Below are 27,560 nucleotides of genomic sequence, written 5' to 3' on the forward strand. Positions count from 1 at the left end.
GTCAAACTCATTTTCTCCAGAACAGCTTTTAATCTCCTTCCCCAGCACCATATAAACCTGTTTTTCTCCTGTCTTCGTCTCAGTAAATGCACCGTCTTTTTTCGCTCAAGTTAAAAACCCACATCATATTCTTGTTTCCTTCTTTACTTACCACATCTAATCCACCATTGAAATTTGTTGTTTCTCCCTCTAAAATGTATCGGGGTCCTTTTTGTTGTTGTTGTTTTTAAAGATTTTTTTTACTTATTCGCGAGAAACAGAGAGGCAGAGACAAAGACAGAGGGAGAAGTAGGCTCCATGCAGGGAGCCCTATGTGGGATTAGATCCCTGGTCTCCAGGATCATGCCCTGGGCTGAAGGCAGGCACTAAACCCACTGAGCCACCCAGGCTGCCCTCTAAAATGTATTTTGAATCTATTCCCTCCATCCCCACTCCACACCCTAGAGCTAGCAGCATGTCTTCTCTCCCTGGATTCCAGCAGTAAGTCTCCCAATGTCATTGGCTTCCTAGCTTCCACTCTAATCCCCCACAAGTACAATCCTTTCTCCAAATAGCAGCAGATGGGATCTCTTCAAACATATAAACACATTTTGCTACTTTTAAGCCCTGGATGCCTCTCTAGGCAATTCCTCTTGGAATAAAATCTGTGGTCCTTATCACAGCCTGAGACCTCCCTTCCTTCCACTATGAATTTAAGTCTACCACTTTCTTTCTTACTCACCGTGTCTGTCACACTAGCCTCCTTGGTGCTCCTTGAACACTCATAAGCCCATTTCTATGCCCAGGTCTTTGCACTAGTATTTTCCTCTGCATGAAATACCTTCCCCCAGGACGCCTGGTTGGCTCAGTCTGGAGAGCATGCGTCTCTTGATCTAGGGGTGGTGAGTTTGATCCTGAAGTTGGGGGTAGAGTTTACTTTAAAATAGGTAAATAGGGCAGCCCGGTTGGCTCAGCGGTTTAGCGTCTGCCTTCAGCCTGGGGTATGATCCTGGGGACCCAGGATCGAGTCCCACATCGAGCTCTCTCCATGGAGCCTGCTTCACCCTCTGCCTCTGTCTCTGCCTCTCTCTCTCTGTCTCTGTGTAATAAATAGATTAAAAAATTTTAAAAAATAGGCAAATAAAAATAGCTGTTTTAAAGGGGGAGAAAAAAAAAGAAATGCTTTCCACCTCACTCTTTTTGTGGCTCTGTCTCATCTTTCAGGTCTCAGCTGAAATATCCATGTATTTGCATATATTGTGAAATAATTACCACCGTAGGTTTAATTAACATCCACCATCTCGGGATCCCTGGGTGGCACAGCGGTTCAGTGCCTGCCTTTGGCCCAGGGCCTGATCCTGGAGACCCGGGATTGAATCCTACGTCGGGCTCCTGGTGCATGGAGCCTGCTTCTCCCTCTGCCTATGTCTCTGCCTCTCTCTCTCTCTCTGTGACTATCATAAAAAAAAAAAAAAAGAAGAAACACTATATAAAAAAAAAAAATCCACCATCTCATATAGACCCAATAAAAACAAAAGAAAACAAATTTCTCCCTGTGATGAGAACTCTACTCTCTTAATATCTTCTCTATATACCATAACAGCGGTACTAACTATAGTTATCATTGTTGTACATTATATGCTAGTACTTATTTACCATATAGCTGGAAGTTTGTACCTTTTAACTACTTTCCCCAACCTCCCTTCTCCCATCCCACCCTTACTGTCTCTTGAATCTATATCTGCCCCTACAATCCTCATAACCACTGGCCTGGTTCAGGCTCCATCACCTCCAACCTAGATTTTCTGTAACAACTTCCCACCCAGGGGGCTGACCCGTCTCTAGTGCTCTTGTCACCATTCTTCATACAGCAGTCATAAAATGAGGTTTTAAAATAAAAATCGTGTCCACCCTGCTTTGATGCTTCAATGGCCCCCTGCTACTTGCAGGAAGAATTTTACATACCTGAGGTCAGCATTCAAGGTCCATAGTGCTCTAGCTTCTGCGGGCTCCTCGGTAGTACCTTTCTGAGCCTCTTCTGCCTCCCCACCCACCCCTGCTACACACGACTGCACAAATGTGCCTACAGTTCCCCTAGCAAGTCACGCTGTTCTATCAGTTCTGCTTTTGTGAGATGTCCATCCTAATGGAATACAACTCAGTCACTCCAGCCCTTCTTGTGAGGAGCTCTCACCACACGCTGTACACTCATCAGAGCCCTTCTAAAGACTTGTCCGCCTTCCTACTGGCTCTGCAGCCCTCCAAGGCAGGGCCTGGATCCTGTGTGCCTACTCATACAATGCTGCCAAAATATTTAGTAGAGAGCACAGCCTCTGGAGTCAGGTGAGGTTTGATTCCTTCCACTACCTCTCACCAATCAAGGGACCTGAAACAGGTCTAAGCCTCGGATTCAAGATCTGTTCAATGAAGATAACAATAGTATCTATCTCATGGGTCATTTATCCACTTTTGTGAAGTTTTTTATTATTTTATTTTATTTATTTATTTATTTATTTTTAATTTTTATTTATTTATGATAGTCACAGAGAGAGAGAGAGAGAGAGAGAGGCAGAGACACAGGCAGAGGGAGAAGCAGGCTCCATGCACCGGGAGCCCAATGTGGGACTCGATCCCGGGTCTCCAGGATCGCGCCCTGGGCCAAAGGCAGGCGCCAAACCGCTGCGCCACCCAGGGATCCCCTATTTTTTTTTTTTTATTTATTCATGAGAGATACAGATTGAGAGGAGAGGCAGAGACATAGGCTCCCTCGCAGGGAGCCCTGATGCAGGACTCGATCCTGGATCCGGGGACCACGACCTGAGCCAAAGGCAGGTGTCCAACCGCTGAGCCATCCAGGCATCCCACTTTTGTGAAGTTTAAATGAGATACATGTGAGGAGTTTAGTACAGTGAACAGATGACAGAGGCTCCCTAAATTCTTTTGAGTGAATAGATAAATGCCAGGATAAAGTATTGGAAGGCACCCAACTTCAAAGGCCCTCAATAAGTTTTGTTGACTAAGTGATGTACATGCAAAACAGACTCCATCACCTCCACAAACAAATGTTCAATGACTTCCCATTGCTCCGAGGTTAAAATATAGTCCTCTCAACAAAGCCCTCAAGGCCCTGTCTACACTGAACTCTACTTCTCCAGCCTGGCTGCCCTACACTCACACTACTGTTTCATGCCTCTTTGCCATGGCTCATACTCTCCCCTCTGCCTACAATGCCTGTCTTGCCCCTTTGTCCTGATTTTGGTGCTTTTCCTATGTACATTTACCTTCACATTTAATATATGGTTTTCTCATCTGTTTACATACATGCCTTTCTCTTCTGATAGAGGACAGGGACTCTGAGCCTTGCCATTATCTTTCAGCCATTAGTGTAAAGCCTGACAAACAATTAAGGCGAATAAAATATTTGTGTTGGATGAATGCATGTGGTGTGGAGGCAACAACTAGAGGGCTGGCATGGGCTGGATGGGGAAACTGATGCCAAAGTGGCTATCAGTGGCTTATTCTCAAAAGTGGTGGAACTTGCTGGATATGAAAACTGACCTTACCCCACCCCAACCATGAGCTGCTTCTGTGCCACAACATGAATTCCTCAGGGTCTTTGGTCTCCTGTAGATGGAATCTGACTTTCCAGATAAAGGATCTTCTGAGTCCTCAGGCATGAGGTGCCCAGCTCTGGACAGGGAGTAAACCACCAGGGATAAACCACATTGAAGGAATAAAACCTTGTGGTAGCTGCAAGAGGTTGCCACATACATTGACTTTCTCAGATCCCTAGGCTGGATTTTCCTCATCCTTTAAGATGAAGGAACCCAGGCCCAGGCATAAAGAAAAAGTATGCTCCTATCTTCCTCCCCCTTGGGCCAAGGCTACCCTTTTCCATATAGGGCTGTAAGTGGCTTGGGGACCTGAGGGCTAGTAGAAGGCAATGAAAGGGGAACTTGGCCAACTGTGCAGCTGCTGCTATAGCAGCCAGAGCCAAAGGAGGTCACCATTGATCCCACTTAGACTTCTTTCTGCTGAAGCAAGCTTGGGTAGAGTTGGCTAGGCGCGCAGAAGGAAGGGTTGGGGTGGGCAGGAATGGTGCTGGAGGCTGGGATGTAGCCACTTTCCTGTCTCTGGGCCTCTGTTTCTCCAAGTGTAAAATGAAGGCGCACGGTGTAACACTCACCCCAGCAAGGCTGTTGAGGCTGGAGGATCACCGCTGGATGGGGGTGGGAGGTGGAGGGTGACCCTCCGATATAGGAACCAGGGAGGACAGCTCTGAGCAATGTCCAACGAGGGCAAGACAACACTGCATTTTGGGACCCCTTGAGAAGCAGCGGTAGACCGCCCCGCCCCCCGCAAGGGACCTCGGAAGTCCAGACTCCCAGCCCCAAGTCTTCCCGTTACCCAACTCTCGGGACCGGACGCGAGGTCCAGGCCCGGCCCTTCGAGGAGGTTCCTGGAAGAGGACCAGGTCGTCGCCACTGCCCCGGCGTCGGGGAAGAAAGAGGAGGAGCCTCTCGGTGCCCCCGTCTCTGGGCCGCCCAGGACGGCGCGGGCTAGTCAGGCAACCTCAGCCCTCCAGGGTCTGCAAACCTCAAAGGCGCAAGCCGCCGGCGCCTCGGGCGCTCGCCGGTCCTGCCGCACCCGGGCCCGCCCCCGGGCCCCGCCCGCGTCCCTCTCGTCCGCCTCTGGCCGGAAGCCCCCTCCCCCTCCCTCCGCCCTGTCCCCGCACCCTCTGTCTCCTCCCAGTCCCTCTCCCCGGGCGGGTCGGGGAAACCTCTCTCCGCCCCGTCCCTCCCCCTTCCTCCGTGCGGGCTCCTGGGTCCAGTCCCCAAACCCACGCCCGGCCCCGCCCCGGCCCGCCCGCCCCGCCCCACAGGCCCCGCCCCCGCATCACACAGGCCCCGCCCCTCGTTTCCCGCCCGGGCCCCGCCCAGACTCGCCCCGCCCGGGCCCCGCCCACACACAGGCCCCGCCCCCTCGTTTCCCGCCCCGGCCCCGGGCCTCCCAGCGCCGCTACTCCCCTCCCCGGGCCCCGCCCCTTGGCCCCCGGAAGCCTCTCCCCGCCCCCAACCCCGCCCCCCCGAAGTTTCTTGGGCCCCCGGCGGCCCGCGGGACAGAGCGCAGAGAGCCGCCGCCCGGCTGCTGTGGATGGAGGTGGCGGAACCCGCGCGGCGCGGGGAGTGAGCGGCGGAGCGGCGGGGCTTGAGCGGACTCGCGATGGAGGAGGAGGTGAGGGCCGGGCCGGGCCGGGCGGGGGTCCGGGGCTGGGGTCTTCGGGCCCCTCACTTTTGTTGAGGTCGCAGGCTCAGGCCCCTGTTCCAACCAGCCTCCCTCTCTCCGGACTCCGGACACCCACCCCCACCCCCACCCCCACCCCTCCCCGGGCAGAGCCTAGGCAGGAGGAGCAGGGGCCGGGGTAGGGTTCCGCGGCCCGCACTTCGCAGACCCAGCCTCCTCCGTTCTGTCTTTGGCTTCGCTCACCCACTGTGGGCATCGCGGTGGTTATTGTTCCCATTGGATTGACGGAGACACTGAGGCGCTGGTCAGTTAACGACTTGCTGGAAGTGGCTTGGGTTACTGGCCTCGAACCCGGTTACGGTTCACACCCCGTACTGGCCAGGTCTGATCCTGGGGGGGTGGTCTGTTGGTTTTGGAGTCCCTGTCTCAAGATTCCTTGACCGTGTTCAGAAGTTGCCTTTCTCTCCCCTCTGTAAGTACCTGTGACCCTCTTTCCCCTGCTCTCTCCCTTGCCCCAGAGTCAGGCCCACATAGGGGCTGATCCAGGCCCGCGCCTTCCCCACGTCCTTGGGAGGGCCAACTCCCTGGAGCAGCTGGGAGACTGGAGCAGCAGTGAGGCCTCTTGATCTGTCCTCTTCCCCCTCAGGACCCTCTTAGTCTGGAGTAGGGTCAGGCACTCATGACCCCCTTACCCCTTCACTTGTAAACTCAGTTCTCCCAGCAGCCCCATCATAGAAGCACACAATGTGAGCACTTAATATATACCTGTGGAATGAATAAATTAGAGCCAGGACCTGCGGAGTCTCAAGGACTGCTTCTTGTCCCCTGAGGGGCTCTCAGCTTTTGCCCCTCCCAGCTCTAGGGAAGGGGATGTGTAGGCCGGGAAGGGTGGAGAGGAAAGATGAAGCTTTCACTCTTGGGGCAACCCTGGCCGGCTGGGGAGCCCTTGGTGGACCACATTGAATCTCCATCAGTTATACCTCCCCATTCCCCCGGGGCCACTGTTTGTCAGGGTTCCCTCTAGGCCAGGCCCTGCATTTCTGTGGGATGGTAGATAAGTCACTTCCCCTCTCAGCCTGCATTTCCTCTTCTATGAAATATAGGGCTTGGCCTCCTCTCCAGGTCTTGTGTGATTGTGTCCCCTTCCCTCAGAGTGGGTGGAAGTAGGGGGCAAAGTTAGGCCACTATGATTTGCTGTGGTTTCTTGCTGACAGGGGTGGGGCTGCCCTCCCCCATTCCAGGCCCCTGCTGAGGGTTGGACTGTCTGGTTGTGGCCCCTCCCCTTCTCCCAGAGGATGTGGGACAGGATTACTCCATCTCCTGATCTGTTCTGGCCCCCAATTAAGGGAAGTTCTCCTGGGGCCTCCTGGGCCGATGGTTTGTCTCGTGGTCAGCCCAGCCCAGCCCTGTACTCGCTCTGGTTCTGAGTTTCTAATATTGCCATTTACTGACTCCCAGATGCCAAGAGCTCCCCACATACCTGAGCCATCTAAGGTCTTGGCTCACCTCCTCCCCTCATAGTCAGGGGCTCCCTATCTCCTACCTCCCCTTAGGCATTCCTAATTCTCTTCCTCCCATTTCTTCTAATCACTTCTTTTTTCTGTAAGTCTCAGTGCCCATCTTTGTTTCTCTAAACCACCTCTTAGATCATAGTCACCTGCTCTGCCCCATGACCTCAGGCTGGCCTCATCACCCTATTCCCACATAGCTGTTTTTACTCTCCCCCTAGCTTAGAGCTTCCTTCTGGTGCCCCAGCTACCCTGGTGCCAAGCCCCTTGAGCGTCAGTTGCCTCCTCTATGCAATAGCTTGGTAGTCCTCGTCAGTCTGAGGCTTACTGAAGAATTGTGGGTCTGGGCACTGGGCATTTGTGCCTTTGAGTTCTCAGGGCCTCAGTTTCCTCATCCATAAAATCAGAGAGGTGGGCAATCCACAAACGTGATGATACACATGCAAAAGTTTTTAAAACTGCAGATGTCGTGGGATATTGTTTTTGCCACTGGAGTAAGGTTGAAAAGCCCAAACCAAGGCTTTCTTTCCTGTCTCTGCCCTGGGGTTCTCTCCTTGCCCCCCTTTCCCTCTCACAGTCATGACTTTCCTTGGCTCAGCCTCTAGTGGCTCCGGGCTGCCCATTTGCCCATATCCCTCTAGAGAGAGGCAGGGCAGTGTCCTGTCCCAGCCCTGGTTTTGTGACCTTGAGCTAATCTCTTGCCCTTTCTGGGCTATAGTTTTTTATTCGATAGTGAAGGGGTTGAGTATAGGGTCTTTGATACCTTTTGTGGCCTTCCTTTTCCTGTGGGTCACCCCAAGCCCTTACTACCAGGGAGCTAGGGCTGAGGTTTCCCTTTGGGTAGGTCCTGTGTTCCCCCCAAAAGGCTGGAGCCTGCACAGGCAAGGGATGCCCTCCCCACCTCCACACTGAGGACTTTTCTTGTGCAGGATCTATGCTGCCCCCCATCAGACTGGAAGTTGCTTCTGGGTAGAGAGTGTATGCTTCCTCTTTGTTTGCCCCATCCCAGCCTTTGACCCAGTGGGTTCTTAGCGGGGTCTGGTCAGTACATAATTGGGTTTAGTTAAAGGGCAAAGGTCCTAAGCTACCTGTGATGTGAGGTGCCAGCAAGGTCTCTTCTACTTGTCTCTATCTGTCTGTCATGGCCTGTCTTGTGGCTTTCCACCTGTTCCCTTCTGTGCAGAGGGTTAGGGTGACTGGCATCTCTTTCTTAAAGGAATGACCCAGAGATCCCCCCCACCTCAGACAAAGTGGAGCCTGGCTGGTATTCAGGGGTGCCTCAGAAGCTGCTCACAGTGGGCAGGGGAAGGTCTGAGTGAGGATGGGTAGGAAGAGAGAGGGTGAAACAGGAAGAGCAGTGGTCAGCTGGTCAATAAGAAGAGAGGAGGCTGAGAAACTGGGCTGAGCAAGACAAAACCTTCCCTGTGAGCCCTGCCAGGGGGAGGGACCACTTATTAAAACTTACTGGGGCATAGCCAGGCCCCCTGGTGGGAGTGTCTGAGGGGCAGAGAGAGGGCCAGGGTAGAGGGTGGCAGGCAAGCGGGATTCTGGTCTTCAGCCAGGCCTCCCTTTTGGGAGGCTGATTCCTGACAAGGAGACCTTGCCCTGGGCTTTGGTTCACGCTACCTCCAGCCCCTCGGTTGTCACTCCCCTCTATCCCCCAAGTGACTTCTTGTCTCAGTGCCGTCCTGTTGCCACCCATCCCTAAAGGCCTTGGACTTGCTTCTTTCGCTGACTCAGTCATAGTATTCACTGGGCGCCGCTCTGCTACACCCCATGAGAGGACAGTGGTTAAGGCACAAGCTTCCAGTCTTGCCCCTCGGGAACTTCCAGCTGACAGGAAGTTTTCACAGGTCAGACAGTGGGTAAAGCAGGCAGGGGAGGTCACAAAGGGAGGGAGTTCAGAAAGGGGTGTGAGATCCCATGGGGTGGTGGGTGGGCCCCTGCAAAGCAGGAGGCAAGTTTGGAGCTCAGCAGTGGGAAACCAGGCAGGAGCTTCATGGTCTGCAGTCTCTACTGCTTTGTTCCAGAGAGACTGAGAATCAGCAGACCTAGGAAGTGGCCAACAGCATTGTAGTTGCTGATGGAGGGGTGTGAAGTGTGGCATGGGGTTATACATCTCCCACTTCTTCCTCCTAGCACTGGGCGTGGGCCAGCCTGCAGGGTTCACTGAGGGGGATGAGGCCCCTGCTGGTCATTTAGCTAATGGGGGCTGAACACAGGGTCTCTGGTATTGTGAGTGGTACATGATAGGACGTGAGAGGGTTGAAGCGTGCTGAAGTCCCCTCTTTCTCTGGTCAGGGTGGCTCATAACTGGCCTGTAGACAAGTCTCCCACTTCTTCATTCTTCCATCCAGGAAGACCCTTTGGGACCATCTCACTTTGCCATTCCATCTGCCTTCTACAAGTTTCAGAGAGATGATGAGAGGCATGCCACATTCCTGGAGCTCCTGGGGTGACGAAGCCCAGCAGCTAAGCCCAGAAAGGATTTCTCCTGAATTCTGAACCAGGCCCAGGGAAAGGCTCCCTGATTGCCAGAGAGGATGCCAATGACAACAACAGTGATAATGATAGCTACCATTTCCTAAGTTTAGGGTATTCTAGGCACTGCTTTATATGCCATATTTTTATTCAACAAACATTTATTGAGCACCTACTGTATGCCAGATGCTATCAAGGCATTGGGGATATTGCAATAAACAAAAATCCTTGCCCTCGTGGAGTTAAAATCCTTGCAACTTCTGTTATATCTTCATTTCACAGATGAAGGAACTAAGGCTTAGAGAGGTTAAGTGGCTTGTCTCTGGTCTGTGTGACTGGGGCTTCAAAGCTGACTCAACCACCAGAGTGTGCAGTTCAGAGGGGTGGGGCCACAGTGAGAACCAGGCTGGGGCTCCCCTGCCATGATAGAGAGCAAGGAGGCAGTGCCCTGCCCAGCCCCCAACAGCTCACCACACTTCTGCCCGGGCTTGTCCTTCCAAGGGCAGCTGTGGCCACAGGGTATCCCTGGGGAGAGGCGTGCTCCTTTTAACTGGGGCCCCTTTTTTGAACTTTATGTAAATTATAAAGTAGTCAAAATTAGTCAGTGCTAATTTCCTTCTAGCATCCTCTAGATTTGACAGGCTCTTGACCTTCTCTCTTCTACCCTCCCCTTCACACTCACTGCTGTGGGCCCCAGTCACTGAAGCAAAGTGGTTAGCAAATTGGTGTATTTTTATTTTCCTTTCACAGATGTTTCTTGAACATCCATTATGTGTAAAGGAACAGTGCTAGGGGCTGGGGACAAGAGATAAATATGATCCCATCTGATAGGCATGTACCTGACACCCAGCAGATAAATTGAGGGCCACAAGATATCAGTGGCTGGCCTGGAGGCTCCAGGGTGGCTGCCCATGTCCAAAAAGAGGGTTCAAGTTTATCTCCTGTACCAGCCTGAGGTTGAAGGCAGAGTCCTTGGAGCCCTTACTGGATGGATGGCCACCCCCCGAAACCCTGGCCTATAGTGGTGCTAAGAACATAGGGCCTCCTACTTTGGGCCAGGAAACGGGCTGCAGACAGGGTTCTCCTGAAGGGCAGGGGTGGAGAGACAGATTGCCACCACGTGCCTTCTTCCTCCCATCCTTCTGCTCCTGCCTGAATGTCCTCTCCCCTGGGATGCCTTCCTGGGCCTCTCAGACCTGAGCCAGGTCCCCACTGTCCTCTTTCACTCCTTCACGCCCCCTTCACTGTTCCCTTCATAGCATTTCATGCTTGTTAATGTATTTATGCCTGGTGTTTGTTTGGCTCCTTCTTCCCTGCATTGCCAGCTCTATGAGGACAGAGACACGTTAATTTGATTCTTCTCTGCTTATTCCAGCACCTGTGATGCTGTAGGTGCTCAGTATAGCCTTTCCTTGACTAGTTAAATGAATCCACGAGAGACAGAGTGGAGCTGAAAGAACACGGGATTTGAGACCTGGCTTGAGTTCTGGATTTGTCCCTCTCTCTGTGTGACTCTGGCAAGTCATCTCCTCTTTGAGCTTCAGCTTGCTGTACCCTGTGGATAACGATGCTACTGCCTCAGAGAGTAGTTATATGGGTTAGGTGGGATGATGTGTGTGCAACGTAATCTGGTAGCTCAGTACTGACGTGCCTGTTGCTGTTATTCTTGTTGCTACCCTTATGACTGTTCTTTCTGATACTGGATTAAGAATCCCTGTTGTGGGGGTTTTGGGGAAGCTCATGTGGGAAGATATGAAGAGGTACCCAGCAGAAGGATACATCCCTTGTGTGGCCATTAGACTGTGGGGCCCCATGGCAGCAGCCCTCATGGCATGTCCTGATGCTATCTTACAGGGTGTGAAGGAAGGGGGAGAGAAGCCTCGGGGAGCGCGGATGGCGGACAAAGCTGGCTGGATCAAGAAGAGCAGCGGTGGCCTCTTGGGGCTTTGGAAAGACCGGTATCTGCTCCTCTGTCAGGCCCAGCTGCTGGTCTATGAGAATGAGGTAAAGACCCACCTGGCCGTGTGGTTGGGGGTGCTGGGGCAGGGGGCAAAGGAATGGTGGCCAGGAGGATCCCATAACTGGCCCTAGAAGACCTGCTGCACTTTTGACATACTGTGTAACTGGATTTGGTTCCAGACCTGACTCCCTGGGCGATTCCCTGATCTTCTCTGGGTCTCTGTGGTAGGAGGACAATACCTGTAGGTGCAAGTCTAGGGCTCTGGAAGGAGGGATTCTTTGAAGTGTATGTGTACAGAGATGTGCTTGTCTCCTCAGTGTATGTCCGTTCTGTAACTCCTTGTCACGGGGCTAGATGCCTTATAAATGAACGTTTCGGAAAACTAAAGCTTGTCCCATTCAGCAATGAGAGTAGAAATAAAACTGCACTCATGCTTGTCTGGGGCTCTTACATATCTCTCGTATAAGGCTCAGAGTAGTCCCATGAGAGTGTCATCATGTCCCAGAGGAAGATACTGAGGCCCAAGGGGGCTAAATGACTGCATCTCAGTGAATGAAGAAGTTGGGACCAAAACCAAATCCAGTGCTCTTTTCACCCATAGATTCTGGCAAGTAAATTCTAAACCTTATTTTCGGTGGAAATCCTCTAAAGCATGTTGAATATTCTCTGCCTTCCTCAAGAGAAGGTGTTGGACTAAAAGTGCGTCTTTACCTGGTAGCTCAGAGTCACCTATCATCAGACTATTCCGGACTGCAGACTGTACTTTTCAGCTTTTCTTTTTGCTTTTATGTCAAGTGCCAGTTGCCACTTTGGCTGTCCTTGTGCCTGTCCTGGTCCTCACGGCTTCCCACTTCAGTCTTGTGCCCCTTCTCATTTCAGTAGGCTCCGAACTTAACCAAGGATGTTAAAATTGTGTGTTAAGACTTGAAAGAGCTCTGGGTGAAGATCTGAGGAGGAGAGGTGGCTTTTGCATGTAGATGCTGTTTGTGTTCTGGGACTGAGGCCATCAGAAGGCCCATCTGTGGAAAATGGGCTGTCACTGTGTGCCTTTGACAGATGGAAGAACTGGCCTGGAGGCAGAAGAAGAGGGATCCTTCCTCCTCCCCACCATCCTTTCTCAGCATCCCTCAGGTTATCTTGGCAAACTCCTAACTGTCCCAGGCCAAGAAAGGTGGGGCAACCTGTTCTGACTGTTTAGAGGAACTGCCTTTGAGAAGCACCTTGCCTTTCCTGCCCAAGTCTCCAGGCTCATGGAGTTGGGGTGTCAGAGAAGCAGCTGGAAGTAGGATGAGGCAATGAAATGTGCAAACAGCACCCCCCTCCCCACGATGTTCTATACTGCTGCTGTCACCAAATTAGGACGTGCTGTAACGGCAGGAGGGGGATTTTTTTTTTTTTTTATAAATAAAGGCAGTTGTCACAGCTTCCTTCGGTCCCAGCTGCCTTAAGAGTTGAGTGACAAGCCCCCAAGCTGTCAGCCTGTCAGGCACTGCCAGACTTGTCCTGGTCCCTCTCTTCACATCTGGCCACAAACTGGGAAGCAGGAAGGATTTCACATCCCATAAACACGAAACATCTAAATTATGCTTTTAAAAAAAAGTCACTATTAAAAACCTCAGTGCAATTTCAAGAACTTCACACTTGGGGGTAGGGAAGGTTGGCCCAGGAGCAGGAATTGAGAAATGCTTATTAGTTCAATTCCTCTTTCTGATGTAAGGAACTAGGCGAGTGCAAATGGCTCTTGGCTGTTTCTTCGCTGTCAGTGAGGCTGACATTCCACAAATGCTGCCCCCGCCCAGTACTGCTGGTTTATCCGTTTTTGTGAGCTGCAGAAGGGCCAGATGATTCAGCCTCTCCGGTGGAGAGGAAGCCCAGGTCAGGCAACCCTAGTGAGCCGGGTGGTGGGGGATGGACTGACTTTTCGTTCCCAGACAGAGGAGGGTATGTTTGGGCCAGTAGTTGTCCAGTTGAGGGAGGCCTGTGCGCTTGGCACAGGTGAACTGCTCTCTCTGGGACCAGGCATCCTTCCCCAGGCAGCTTCCTTTCTCTGGATGCAGGTGGTAGGAGGGGACATCTTGGAGCCTCACACTGGGGTCAGGCCTTCATTCCAGCAAACAAGTCCTACGTGTGCCCCTCTTGAGGGCTACCTTTCCTAGGGCGCTGTAGGGGGACAGAAGGGAGAGCAGACAACATGCAGCACAGGGCAGGGAGAGATGCCTGGCAGGGAGGTAGGACTGTTCTTCCCATGGCAGGATGGCCCCAGCACCTCATACAGTGCCTGTGCCTGGCAGGTGCTTTGTGGATGGGGAACCTCAGAGGAGACCGAGCACCAAGGCTCAGGCTTGGGGGTGTGGTAGGAGAGCTTCTGGGAGCAGGTGATCTTACTAGCCCTTGTGTGGAATGAAGGAACTTGGAAAGGATTGGAGACTAGGGGTTGGAAAAAGATGCTTGGAAGCAAAAGTGGGCACAGACATTTAACTGAACCTGGATGGGAAGGATCAGGCCATCCTGGCCATCCATCTGTTCCCTTCCCCTGAGGGCCCAAACAGAGAGCAGGTTAACAATTATTGCCCTTGGCTATACCGTCATCTCCCTTGAAAAATACTGATGCCTGGGCTCCATCCCACAGAGGTCCTGATGAAACTGGTCTGAGATGTTGCCTGGGCATTAGGGTTTTTAAAGTTCCCAGGTGCTATCAAGGTTGAGAACCTCTGTTCTACAGAACATACATCAGAATAACCTGAAGTGCTTGTTCATTGTCAGATTGTTAGGCCCATTCTCCCTGTAGTTATGATTCAGGAGAGATGAGGCCTGAGAATTTGCATTTCTAACAAGTTCGCAGGTGGTGCTACTGCTGGCCCAAGTACCACACTTGGAGGGAGGTCACACTTGGAGGACTGATACAGAGCTACCTGTTGGCTAAGACCTTGATCACCAAGCCCCTAACTGTGGCTGGGAGGAGTGTTGTGCGCTAGAAAGAGCTCTGGCCTGGGAGGCAGGAAGTAGGTTTGCATTTGGCCCTGCCCCTTATATTTGTGTCTGTGCCCCTTGGGCAAATCAGTCTACCACCAGGCCTCATTCTCTTCCTGTATACAGTGAAGCGAATACAGAGGCTCTAGGCTTTCAGAGTGACTGAGAGGCTCAGGAGAATCAGAGATGCAAAAGTGCTTGCTAAGTGTCAGGAGTTCTTAACATATGCAGATTATCATGGAGGGAAATCACGGCATTTCCTCTGCAAACAACTGAGTCACTGCCTCTCGGATATTCCACCAAAAACTGCAGAGCACCAACGTAGTCCCTGGTGGGTGCTCTTGCTGGCTCTTTGAGTGATGTCCAATAGCAAGCATGTCCTTAATTTGTTGGCCAGCCTCTGGGGCAGCTCTCTCCTCCAACCCCCACCTCCAAGACACAGTGTCCCTGGACACTCAAGAGTGAGAATGTAGCACACTGAGAAATCGTCCCAGCTGGGTCTCCCCTGGAAGAGGAAGGAATTGACCCAGGCAGCTTGCTAGAAAGGCACCTGGTAGGTAGAGCCCACATGGAGAAGATACTCCAGTGCCAGGGCTGGCGGGCAGGAGGGCAGCTCAGCCAGGGTCCAGGGCTGGCCCAGAAGAGGCTGGCCACTGGTTTTCTTAATGATGGGGCCTCAGGATAGCAGGCTACCCTGCTATCCTGAGGGGATTGCTTTTTTTTTTTTTTTTTTTTTTTTTCTGAGGGGATTGCTTTTGAAGGAACCCTTGCCCTCTCCATTTTGCAGGCCAAGGAAAGTGGCCTCTCCACCTAGCCAGGGGTTGGTGGAGGAAGATGCCAAGTCAGTTCAGGATCATTGTGGTAAAAGCAGGGCAGGCAGCCCAAGTGTGCCTGGTTCACACTTCCCTCTGTGGCCCTGCGTAGAAAGTCTTTTCTTTGTTTTTCTCATTTTGTGACACCCTGCTCCCTCTTCCAGGCTACCTCTTCCACAAATCTCTGCCTGGCCTCTTGGCCTGCATGGACTCCCAGGTTTTCCTAAGTCTCTCCAGCTTCCCCTGTGTCCTCCTTTGGCCTTAGGCATTTGAGTCAACCCTGCTACCCACCTCCGGGCTGGGTGCCCCATTTCTCATGTGGATGCTAAGCCTTAAGGGCATCCCTCCAATCAGCATGGACAACACCATCTACTTGCTGGGGGGTCCAAATACCACATCTTTTGGTGATTGATTGGCAGCCCAAGGTTGCCTTCCGACCGAGTGATGCCTTCACTAACTGATATCGGAGTCTGAGGTGGGGCCTGGGTGTTTGAGGGTCTGGGTGTGTCTGGCTCTCACCAATCCATGTCCCCTCTATCTCCCTCCCCAGGACGAGCAGAAGTGTGTGGAGACAGTGGAGTTGGGCAGCTATGAGAAGTGCCAGGACCTTCGTGCCCTCCTCAAGCGGAAACACCGCTTTATCCTGCAGCGATCCCCAGGGAACAAGGTAGGGCTATGCCCACTGCTGTCTGACCTCCCTCCAGGCCTTGGTTGGTTTGGGAAGATCACCCCTCTCTCTAAGGCAGGTCAGGCCCCTGGATATAGCCTCTGGAGGGTCTCTGGAGTGTGGCTGAGGTTCAGACCCAGGGGCTGTCTCAGGTTGGACCTTTTGCTCATTTTGGCCTGGAGTCTCCCCAACCCCTAGTTGATAGAAGATGCATTTAGGGCTCTGCTGAGAAATCTGGTCCCCTCTTCCCATCCAGGCTCTGGGGCCTCCTTCCCAGGCTGTAGTTGGGGGTGGGGCCCTTTGCCTGCCCCCACACCCTGGACACATGAGGTGCAGGCCTGAGACAGCAAAGTGGGAGAATGAGCCCTTCTGCCCACCAGGCCTGCAGTAAGTACCCTGATATCATCTGGGGCAGAGGGGAGGCTGTGACCTCCACTTCATCTCAGGCCTTCGTGGGTGGGCCACCCTTTCTGCCTACATTCTGGACTCAGTGCTCAGACCTGCAGCCCCCACCTTTCCTCCCTTTGCACACTCCCTTCGTGGCTGAAGCTGGAGAAGGTCTCTTGCCTGGGAGGTTCTTCCCCTGGGACATGCTGTGTGTGTGTAGATGATGTTTGCTGTTTGCACCACATTTCTCTGGCAGGGATTCTGGGTGGGTGTTGATGCATGGTATAGTTTCACAGATGTCAGGAAGGAGTTCAGATTTGGGGCTGGCGGGCGCAGCACCTCTTCAGCTCGCTCCCATCTGCAGCTGGGCCCTGCCTCACCCCAGCCCCTGCACGTCACGCAGAGCCTCACAGAGTGAGTCTGAGTCACAGAGGCTGGGGTTTGGGGAGCATCTGGTCTGGGCCTGCTGGAGACCATTCTGTTCTCCCCCAGCTTTAAGGGCCAGGAGCCTAAGTCTTCTGATCCCCAGGGCTCTGGGCCCCAGAGGAGGCTGTGATGTGTAACTCACTAACCCTTTGTCCAGCTGCACAGCGGGTGGGGCACAGAGGCAACTGGAGCTCTGAGAGTTGGGGGATGAGTCCAGGTTTGTGGTGTTGAGACAGTTCATGGGGCTAGACCCAGGTTCCACTTGACCTCTGCAGCTCAGGGCTCTCCAGAAGAGGAGAGCCATATTTTGTCTTTCAGTTCCGTTAGCCCCCTCCCTGCTCTAGAGACCTACTTTCCTCCCCGAGCAGGCACTGTCCGTTGGGTGTATGTGTGTGTGACATGCAGAGCACGTTATGTGTGGTCTGGCACGTGTGTGAACCTCTTTATATGCAGGTGAGTGTTCACCTGACCGTGGATCTGTCGGGGTCTCTGTGTCTCTGAGTGAGCTTCTGTGATGTGGAGGGGACTAGGGCCTGTGCTGCTCTGTCCTCTGCCAGTGCTGTTCTGTGGGCTGCCCCCTTCCCCAGCTCTGCCGATCAGCTGATGGTGGGCTTGGGTGAGTTGGGCCCAGCTCAGGGTGGGCTCTTACCTTCAGAGAGGTCTGTTTGTGCAGCTGCATTCTTAGCTGCTTTGGCCTACACCCTCCCTCCTTCCACCCTCCTATCCTGCCAAGAGTTGAAGTCTGCTCCCGGTGACTCTGGGAACAGGATGATAAGTTGGGGAGATGGGGCTATGGAGCAAGTAGTGGGGGCTGAGGATGGTGGGGGGACAGCACATCCTGTTCCACTCCCCCTGACTCTCACCGCCTGAGGAACTGCTATGGGGAGCACAGCTCTCCAGAAGTCAGATAGCGGACGGCCCAGAGCACCATGGCCCCGCATCCTCTCACCCTCCTTTCCTATCACCCTGGGTGTTCCCCACCCTCAGGGAGGCCGCCTGCCGGCCAGGAGGTCACATGACCCTGGCTGTCTGGTCCTGAGGCCTTTTTTTTTTCCCCTCTAATCAAATAAACAAAGACTCCAGTGTCTTGCATGGCCCTCTCCCCCTGCCTCCCATCCCCACGCCCTTGCCATGAGGTCACAGGCGGACGCTGCCAGGAAGCAGGGTGGCCTAGCTGGGCCTTGCTGCCCTGCTGGTCTCGGCCAGTTTGGCCCGTTCCTCTTTCCTGCTCCCTCTCTCCCCCTCCCACTTTTTTCCTCCCTGCCATCCTGTCCTCCCTCCTTTCCCAGGCCATGTGGGCCTATTCTGTGGCCAGTCCCGTTAGCTGTGAGACTCCTAGCAGCGCCTGTGCCCCTTAGGCTTCTTGGAAGGGCTGGAGAGGGATGTGTGCGGCCTGTGGCTCTTCGGGACACAGGGCTGGGGGAGGAGCAAAAGGAACAACTTCTTGGGGTTCCACTTGAACCCTTCTGGTCCCCCTTGCAGAATGCCTGGCTCATTCAGCCAGGACAACAAGGTTCCTTAGAGTGGGACTGGGTCCCATTTAACTATGTATTCCCTCTCCTGGGGGATCCCTTTGGCTAGTATGTAGGTCTTCCTGAGGCCTTCTCCCTCACAGGGAGCAGAAGAGAACAGAGCCCCAGAGCCTGCCTCAGGGAAGCTGGCCAGTGAGGAAGGACTGCAGCTTGGGTTGGGCACAGTGGTTCTGATCTTGTCCTGTTGAGGCCCTGGGGAGTGAATAGGCCTGTATGTTGGGGTTGGTGGAACTAGAACTCTTTTAGCTTGACTCCCACCCAGGCCAGTGCCCCTTCTCTGCCCTATGCGTGTTTCATCTGTGGCTGAGTTCAAGTGTGTGGCTCTGCAGCTCCCCGGCATGCTAAATCCTGCATTAAGCAGGGGCCCCACCATCTCGAGGCCTGAGAAGGAGCAGCAGCTGGGCTCCAAGGGGCTGGCCTCGGGGCCGCCTTTCTGGCAGCCCCATCACAGGGTTGGGTGGGCCCTTGCAGAGCCTGGATGTAGCCACTGGCCCTCCCTGAGCCCCCGATAGCCCTGGTGGCTGGACTAAGAGGCAGTTGCCAAGGTGCCCTGGGGCTTCTGACTTAACTGCAGATCTGCTGCCAGGATCGAATTTATCCTGGTCATGCAAATGAGCATTTGGCTGTGCCTGGCATGGGGAGGTGGGTGGGACCCAGGGCCCTGTATGAGGAGGAGGAGGCGGCAGCCAGGAGGAAGTTATATAACGAGGATGCTGCGGGGGCCAGGCGGACTGTGGGGTTACATAACGTTGAGGGTGGCAGGAGGGAAGGCGCTATCTAACACCACAGCAGGGGGATGGGCAGGCTGGCAATCCGCCCAACAAAGAACTAGGGCATCTTGAGGTCAGAGTGGGCAGTGGCCCAAAAACGGGGCAAGGGAGGGAACTGTGGGCCAGTTCATTCATTTTTTTGGCTCATTCATACAGCAACTATTTGCTGAATACCTACTATGTGGCCCTGGCTTTAGTCATGTTTAATTCCCTTGGCATTGCTTTGGGAAGGCATGATCCCTTTATCCAGATGAGGAAACTGGGACTGTTTTGTCAGAAGGAAGGCAATGGTGATAATTCTTGTTACTGAGCACTTACTCTGTTCCCAGCTCCAGATTCAACACTTTATTTTTATTTATTTTTTTTAAGATTTTATTCATTTGAGACTGAGAGATACAGAAAGAGAGAAAGAGAGAGAGAAGAGAGAGAGAGAGAGAGAGAGAGAGACTATGAGCAGGGGGACAGGTAGAGAGAGGGAAAAGCTGAGCTAGGAGCCTGACATGGGGCTCAGTCCCAGGACCCAGAGATCATGACCTGAGCCGATGGCAGATGCTCAACCATCTGAGCCATCCAGGTGCTCCGATTCAGTACTTTAGATATACATCTTATCTTCACAGCTCCATGGGGCAGGTTGTAGTGGTCTTGGCCTTTTACAGATGAAGGAACTGAAGCCCAAGGTCAGCCAGCTGTAAGCGACATTCTGCTAATATGTCCACCAAGCAGAGTGGCCCTTCAGTTTATGTGGCCTTGCTACTTCTACCATTTCCTTCCTGACTTGGGGCCTGGCAGGGAGAGGGCTCTCTGAACAGCCTTCTGATTCTTTTCTTTTTTTTTTTTTTAATTTTTAAGTAATCTCTATAGCCAATGTGGGCCTCAAACCCACAACCCCGAGATCAAGAGAAAAATGCTCCACCGACTGAGCCAGCCAGATGTCCCTCTCTGATTCTAATGTAGATGCTGGGAGCTCCTGCCTGAGATGAGAACCCTGGTGTGGGGTGAGGTGTAGAGTCAGGTGTCATGGGATTACTTTAGGTCACCTTGGCCAAGTCTCATCCCATCTGTGAGCCTCTGTTTCCTCATCTCTATGATGAGGTAATTGGAATTGACCCCCAGTGCCCTTTCTCTTGTATAGTCTATGATTCAAGGCCAGAAAGGAGACCCTAGGACTTTTTCACTTGGGCAAGGCTGAGTGGGGGACCCCAGGGAAGCTGCATTTGGCCCTGGTTCCATGGGGTTTTCACGGATGAACACCCTCCCTACCTTTCACCTCTGTCATGGTACTAAGCCTGGTGTGCATGTAGACTGGGACAACTCCTATTTTATGGAGAAAACAGGCAGCTCGTCTAGGGAAATCACATGGAGTAGACCAGATAGTGGCTTTTTGTACAGGGCAAAACAGATTCGAATCCAAATCTCTGGTAGCATCATGTTGACACCCAACCCCTTCTCTGCTGGATCCATCTCCTCCCCTTCCCTGAAGCCCCATGTCTGTCTGTTGTGGAGGTCATTTCAGTTTGCTCCTGGCCAGATGTGCCAGGGCAGACTTTGGGATCTGGGATAGGAATCTTCCTTAAGACCCCACATGTGAATTTTGTTAAACATCTGCCATCCATCCCATCCATGCCCCCTGTAGGTCAGCGACATCAAATTTCAAGCAACCAGTGGGGAGGAGAAGGAATCCTGGATCAAAGCCCTCAATGAAGGGATCAACCGAGGCAAGAACAAGGCTTTCGATGAGGTGCGATGCAGTCCTGTGGATGGCTCCATGTCCTCTTTCCCACTATGTGTGATCTCAGAGAGGATCCTGCCCAGCCCACTTCACACAACTCTTTGATTATGTCACTGCTACAAATACTATTGTTACCTCACCTAATACTTACAACACACCCCTCAGAGCAGATGATAGTGTACCCATTTTAAGGATGAAGAAACTGAGGTGTCAGGAAATTAAAGAATTTCTTTTAAATTAAAAAATGAGTAAGTAGAATTTAGTGGTAGCCATGCATCCTTTCTAACCCAGCCTCAGCTGAAAACAGCAGGCAGGACGAGGCTGGAGGTGTCTGGGGGACTGAGCTGAGACCTTTCAGTTTGGCTGTCAAATTCAGGCCAGGCTGACTCTGGCCCTGGGCCTTCCCATCTGTCAGCAATGACCAGCAGCTGCCTGTACTGTGGTGTGACCTGTGGCAACAGTGGCTGTGATCAGGCTTGAGGTAGTCAGGGTGTTCCATGGGGCCAGATCTCCTAGGGAGGATTTGTCTTTGACATCATGGATTCGTAGCTATTTGGGCTAAAGTGGACCTAGGGGCCACCTAAGCTGACCCCTTGGATTGCAGAAGACTGAGACCTAAGGGAAAGAATCTTCCCAAGCAAGTCTCTCTTAACACTCAGGTCTCCTGACTCACAGCCATGGTTCCTATAACATGTTTTATGAGACTGTGTTATGCTCAGCTCTTCACTAGCTGGAGAAAATGTCCCCGTTTCGGTGGTGAGGGGTGATGGGACATAGCATGGGTATTGGAGGCCAGTCTTGGTGGAGCAGTCAGGAAGGAAGACTATTGAACCTCGCCCCAGCCCCCACCCGGGGTGGGCCTGACCTTGAGCCTCACCTAAGGGTTAAAGAGTCTTAGCCATACTCTCCATCAAGGACAGGCTTCAGAGTCTGGATTTCCCATGTGAATCCTACTTACTCTGGCTTCCCAGCTACTCCTACCTGTCTTTCCTTACATCAGAGAGGATATGCTGTCTTCTAGATACCCTAGCCCAGAGGGTTATCTTTCCCGGGCTATCCCAAAGGGACCTGGGAAAGTGACTGGGGCTGTTTTCTGGAAGCCAGACACCAGGGGATCATGGGCTGCTTTCTCCCTGTTCCCCCAGCTAAGCATAACAGCAGCCTTGGGCTGCTTGTGTATATTTGCAGTAGACTGAAGGGCAAGGGCTCGTAGCCCGTATCCAGGCAGAAAGACTGAGGCAGAGAGGATGGCTCTAGAGAGGGAGAGCCGCAGACTGCAGAGAGATGACAGGCAGTGTAGGGACAGGAAGAAAAGCAGAGGTCCAGACACACAGATGCCTCCAGGAGAAGACCAGTGGTGGGGCCCTGACCCTCTAATGGAAAGATATAGGTGTAGACCCAGCCTCTGAGTCGGGTTAATGCCTGGGCATTTCTTCCTCTCCCTGGTGGGCACTGACCTCATTCCTTCTGCCCAGGTAAAAGTGGACAAGAGCTGTGCCCTGGAGCATGTGACACGGGACCGGGTGCGTGGGGGTCAGCGGCGCCGGCCACCTACAAGAGTCCACCTGAAGGAGGTAAGAATTTGTCCCAAGAATGTCAGTTAAGCTGGGGATCCCAGCTCCTCAGGGTGGCAGCCAAACTTGGGGCCACCTTTTCCCAAGGACTCGGAGTTGGGCCTTCCTGCGTGGTATACAGGGTGTTTGTGTGTTATATGTGTCTGGGGTGTAGATAGGCCTGCTTTGCTTGTTGAGTCTGCACACTGGCCTTATCCAGAGTTGGGACCTGAAGGAAACTGAGACCCTGAGGCTAGCCCCCCTGCCTCTCAGAGCTCAGCTTCCACCTGGAGAAAAGACCTGTCCACAGACTGCTCCAAGCAGAGTGGTGTGTAACTTCTGTACAGGGAGGGGGTCTGAGAGGCCAGGCAGGAGAGACCACAGAAGGGCCATTGGCCTTGGGTCGGCCCTTGAAGGATGTGGAGGGTTTCCATTGGCAGACTTGATGTGAGGGAGCTCCCTGGTGGAGGGAATGACCTGAGCTGAGGCAGGAGAATTTAGGGTATACCGAGTCCCTTTGACCAGGAGATGGGTCTGGGAAGGTGGGTTGAGGGGAGGAGACTGGGCAGGCCTTAAATGCTGGAGCTGAGGACAGAATGGATGGGAGGATGTGACCCAGAGGTCAGTTTGAGCCCCAGGGTATGGTGGGCTGGGTTGAAGGAGGGAAAGGCAGGGAGCCATGAAGAAGAGGGAGGAGGTAGGTCCTCCAGACTCCAAGAGGGGACAGTGGGAGAGACACTGGGCTTGTCACAGAATACAGGGCTAGAGGAGACAGACCAGACGGTGGGAGAGGGTTGTCCACAGGTGCCTCCAAGCCTGTCGATTGGGTGAATGGAGTGCCTGGGCACAGGGAATTTGGAAGAAGTTATGGGCAGGGTAGGGGATAAGGGAGGAGCCCTTTTGCAGACCAGTGTTACTGACGGGAGTGGGGGAAAGATTTTGGAGGCCAGGAAAGAACCTCCACAAATGCTACATTTCGGGGAGTGGGGGCCAGGCAGCAGAGAGCCAAAGACGAGGAAGCCACAGAGGCAAGCAGCACATCCAGAGGGAGAGAAGGGCACAGGACATGGGGCTTATCAGCTAGGTTGGCAGCCACAAGATACAAAGCAGGAGTGGGGAAAGGGGCAGGTGGTGACATTTACTGCATCAGTTTTCTCAGAGAAGGTGGCTTAGATTTGTCAAGGGCCGCAGAGCTGGGGGTGCCAGAGGAAAGGGACCAAGGTCACTGGAGAGTTTGTTTTTGAAATGAGACAGGCTGTTTGCGCCTGTCAGCTAAGGGAATAAAGCCTGTAGAAGGAAAGACTGACATAGCCAGAGAGAAAGGGAATGCCTGAGGGGAGGGCTAGGTGTTGGGGGAGGGCCAGCCTTGGACAGAGAAACCCTCAGAAGAATTTGGGGAGGGACTCATGTCCCAGTGACTAAGTGAGGATATGTGTTGGTCAGATCACCTGTGTGCATGGTGAAAGGGGGTGGGAGTCCTAGCCAAGACCTCCATCCAGAGGGACCTTGGCAGAGGCCTCCTGCCCAGTCCTGCTCCAGGGCCTCTGAGGCTCACTGGGAGGGTCTCCATGACCATGGGGCTGCTGGGTGTCCCCATGAGTCCCTGGGAGGGGTGGGGCAGCTGCCTACTTGGTACAGCTGTCCGCCCTTGGCAGTCAGCTGTGGTCTGGGGCCACCTCTGACGGCATGAGGAGAGTAGGAACTGGCCGCAGAACAGCTGGGCAGCCAAAGGCTGCAGAGATCTGGGCAGGAGGGCTGGTGGTGAGGCTGGCAGATCAGACAGCAGTCTCCGGGGGTAGGGAGATGGAGAAGCAGATGTGAGTGGGCTCCAGACAACTCAGGAGACCGTGTTCGAGTCCTGGTCCCACTGGCCCCCTGGGTGGGTGGTTGCACAGATGGGATCCTCCCAAGGCCAGACAGCCAGAAAGAGGTCAGAAATGGAGCTGGAGGGCAGCCTGGGTGCCTCAGCAGTTTAGCGCCGCCTTCGGCCCAGGGCCTGATCCTAGAGACCCGGGATCGAGTCCCACGTCAGGCTCCCTGCATGGAGCCTGCTTCTCCCTCTGCCTATGTCTCTGCCTCTCTCTCTCTCTCATGAATAAATAAAATATTTTTAAAAAGAAAAAAGAAAAAGAAATGGAGCTGGAACCGTGTCCCCTGCTGCCCAGGCCAGTATCATTGCCATTAAAAAGCAGTCTCTTTCATAGGCTGGGACACCAAGAGGACTAGGCTCTGACTTCCAGGCTTGTGACCTCCAAAACAGGGAGTTCTACAGTGAGGGAGAGGAGAGGATTCATCAGAGAACCCCTTTATCTTCTAATCACATGGCCCTGGAAGCCAGGGCCGAGAGTAGGGGGCTGGGGGCGTGGGCAGCCTGGATGGGACGGCTTGAGTACCCTGGTGGGTGGGCACTGACTCAAATGCCAGTCATCCAAGATGACGCCCATATGCTGTCCCCCGCCAGGTAGCCAATGCAGCTTCTGATGGGCTTTTGCGCCTGGACCTCGAAGTTCCAGACAGTGGGCCTCCGGTGTTTGTCCCCAGCAATGATGTCAGTGCAGCCCAGCCCCGGGAGATTCTCAGGCCCCCTGTGCCTCCTACCAAGCCTTCCTCAGCACCGGAGACGACCAGCCTTGGTGACAGCATGGAGACCCCTGCTGGGGAGAGAGCCCCATCTCCTGCCTCAGCAAGCTCGGAGTCCTGCTCTGGGAGCCGAGAGGACTCAGAGACTCCAGTGCAGGAGGACAGTGGCTCTGAGCAGCCCCCCAGCAGGGTCCTGCCTGACAAACTGAAAGTTAGCTGGGAGAGTGCCAGCCCCAAGGAGCCCCCCGACTTTGAGAGTACAGAACTCCAGGTGCCCCGCTCTGAAACTCCTGAGGCTGTGCCCAAGGAGGGTGGGAAGCCCCCTACACCACCACCCAAGATCTTATCAGAGAAACTGAGAGCTTCCATGAGTGGGATGGGGACTTCTGGGCCAGCCCAGATTCCTGAGGCCTCTGAGACCTCTGCCCCAGCCCCAGCACGGATCTCAGTAAATGGCATGGATGACAGTCCTGAGCCAGTCAAGCCACCTCAGGCCTCGAGCGTCCTAGAAACTCCCTCAAAGGATGTAACAACACCCACAACACTGCCCCACTGGAACCTGCCATCTCATTTCCATCCCCGCTGCTCCTCCCTGGGGGACCTGCTTGGGGAAGGCCCCCGGCGTCCACGGCAGCCTGGAGAACGGCTGTATCGGGCCCAGCTGGAGGTGAAGGTGGCCTCAGAACAGACGGAGAAACTGTTGAACAAGGTGTTGGACAGTGAGCCGGCCTCTGGAGGCACTGAGGCATTGCTCAGCCAGGCTGTGGAGCAGCTAAGGCAGGCCAACCAAGTCCTACAGGAAATGAGAGATCTAGGAGAGCTGAGCCAGGAAGCACCTGGGCTACAGGAGAAGCGGAAGGAGCTGGTGACCCTCTACAGGAGAAGTGCACCCTAGGACCTGCTGGGCAGGGCATGGTCCCTCCTAGCCGGCCCCGTCCATCATAGCCCAGCCCTGCCAAGAAACATGCTTCTGCTCAGGCTGCAGAAGGGCCATCAGGCATGTTGGGGGTATGGCCAGGGCCTGCAGAGATTCCTGGTATCCTTCCTGCCCCACCCTGGCCAGTGGTGCCAGGTGCCATCCAAGGCCACTCTCTGGCTGTCTGGCCCAGCCTCTGGGCTTGGACTGGGAGCACAGACTTGGTTGCTTGCATGGTTGTTCTGAACTGCCCCAGGGCTTTAGCACGGCACTTGGGGTGTCTGGGGGTGACATCTCTGCTTTCCACTCCCAGTAGTTTACATTCCTGACTTCTGAATAGAGCACAGCTGAGCCCCCACCCTGCAGCTCCCACGTCCAGATGTTCCCGGGCAGAGAGCCTTATGGCAGAGGCAGCTTCGAGCCATAACAAACCCTCTCCACCCGCCTACTACAAGTAGCTGCCAGGGCCTTAGGTCCAAGCTGTAGGTTCTTCCCTCAGCTGAGTGAGACCTGGAATCCAGCTAGGGCCTGTGAAGGCAGGTGGGAGGCAGCTGGGTGAGAAAGCCATTTGATGTGTGGTTCTTCTCTGGGCCTGTTCCCTATTCATCAGGCCTTCCCCTCTGGCGAGCTATGACTGGAGGACTCCAGGGTAGAGGAGGAACTCAAATAGTCTCCTAATAGTCTCTACCCCTGGACAAGCCTATGTCCAGCCTTGCACATTTCCTGTAGAGGTGAACCTGAGAATGGCTCTGATGTCAACATCAGAAAATCCTGTATATACTTCATTATAAATCAACCTTCAGAAGAGAAACCACCTCAAAACTTCTGTGCCTCTCCAGATGGGATTTATATCTGGGCCTCTGGTTCCTCCTCAACCCAAACAGGTCCAATACCCCAATCATTTCTTTGATTGGTGATGGGGGGTATGAAATAACTACCCTTTCCTCTCTTCTCACACCCCTCTGGCTCAGGCCCCAGATGGACTGCTCCTCCTGAACTTCCTAGGGGCATTTTCTTCTGTCCCTTTCCTGGTCCATGCCTGCAGCCTGAGCCTCTCTCTATCCGGCCTGCCCCCCCTACAATTGTCCCTGGCTCTCCGTCTAGGTGCAGAGGCCCTGAGGGCCACAGCCACCCTCCCTGGGGCCTGTGGGAGTAGGAGCAGCTTCTGACAGGTCTGCTCAGGGGGTTTCTGCATGCGCACTTTTATTTACTGAGAGAGGAGAGGGGAGGTCACAGCTGCATGCCCCGGCCTTTCTGTCCACTGCCCCATCACCAGTCGTGCCCACTGAGACCTGCCAGTGTGGGTCAATGCCTTCTTTACTGTACTTCTACTTTGTTCTTGAGGGTAGTGGCCAGGGGTCAAGAGGGGTAAATATCCATTCTGCAGCCTGTCCTGGGCAGGGTGGAGGTAAACAGTAATGTCCTGACTCATGAGCCCCCACTGACCTCCTCAAACTACACTCTGCAGACAAACTAGGTTCCCATGTCACAGTCTGCCTGTCCGTCTGCCTTCAGTATAAGAGCAAGAATGTCATCAGGTGCTCACGTCACATGGCCCCCTGCAGTGTTTTCTTGGGGAACAGCTTTCCCCCACTAGCAGCCTGGGCTGGCTGGGGCTTTAGCCATGTCACCTGTTTCCAGGGACTAGAGTCTCAGTTTCCTTCTCTGATAAGTGGCCAAAATGAGCAAGTAGCTCTGGGGCCACCTCAGTGACCTATGCCATTGGTTCCTATGGGGTCCCCATGCCTTGGTGGCCTGTGGCCCAAGGGGAAGGATAGAAAGATTGGGAATATGCAGGGGCTGCCTTGCCTGCCTCCTTGAGGAGGTTGGCCTTCCATGTCTTCTGTTATGAAGCGCCTTTCTTGAAGTTTGGCAATAAATCCCTTTTTATGGAACTTCTCTGCTGCAAGCCTGTTTGTTGGTGTGGGGATGGGCTCCCTGGCCTCAAGGAAGCAGAAGGTAGGTGGTGGTTGGTGAGTGGCATCACCAGTCCTTCAAGCTTCATTCTAGGGCTCACCTCCTATAGGCTGGGCTTCATCTTTGCTA

The 27,560-nt window shown here is 53.7% G+C and overlaps 1 protein-coding gene across 1 annotated transcript; it reads left to right on the top strand.

Annotated features, from left to right (window-relative positions):
- Positions 1–5,055: 5,055 nt before the first annotated feature.
- On the top strand, positions 5,056–27,409 carry PLEKHO2 (pleckstrin homology domain containing O2). Its single transcript, XM_025472491.3, has 6 exons — positions 5,056–5,214; positions 11,067–11,216; positions 15,505–15,621; positions 20,370–20,474; positions 21,941–22,039; positions 24,480–27,409. Exons 1-6 carry the CDS (start codon positions 5,203–5,205, stop codon positions 25,491–25,493), a joined length of 1,497 nt encoding a protein of 498 aa, XP_025328276.1. The 5' UTR covers positions 5,056–5,202; the 3' UTR covers positions 25,494–27,409.
- The last annotated feature ends 151 nt before the right edge of the window (positions 27,410–27,560 follow it).

The sequence above is a fragment of the Canis lupus genome, chromosome 30, assembly GCF_003254725.2.
Source record: "Canis lupus dingo isolate Sandy chromosome 30, ASM325472v2, whole genome shotgun sequence".
Classification (NCBI taxonomy): Eukaryota; Metazoa; Chordata; class Mammalia; order Carnivora; family Canidae; genus Canis; species Canis lupus.

What these genes read in the sequence shown, in the direction of transcription:
- PLEKHO2 (XM_025472491.3), top strand. An exon ending in AGCGATCCCCAGGGAACAAG is followed by an intron (nt 15,622 to 20,369) that starts GTAGGGCTATGC and finishes TGCCCCCTGTAG; the next exon opens with GTCAGCGACATCAAATTTCA. An exon ending in CAAGAGTCCACCTGAAGGAG is followed by an intron (nt 22,040 to 24,479) that starts GTAAGAATTTGT and finishes GTCCCCCGCCAG; the next exon opens with GTAGCCAATGCAGCTTCTGA.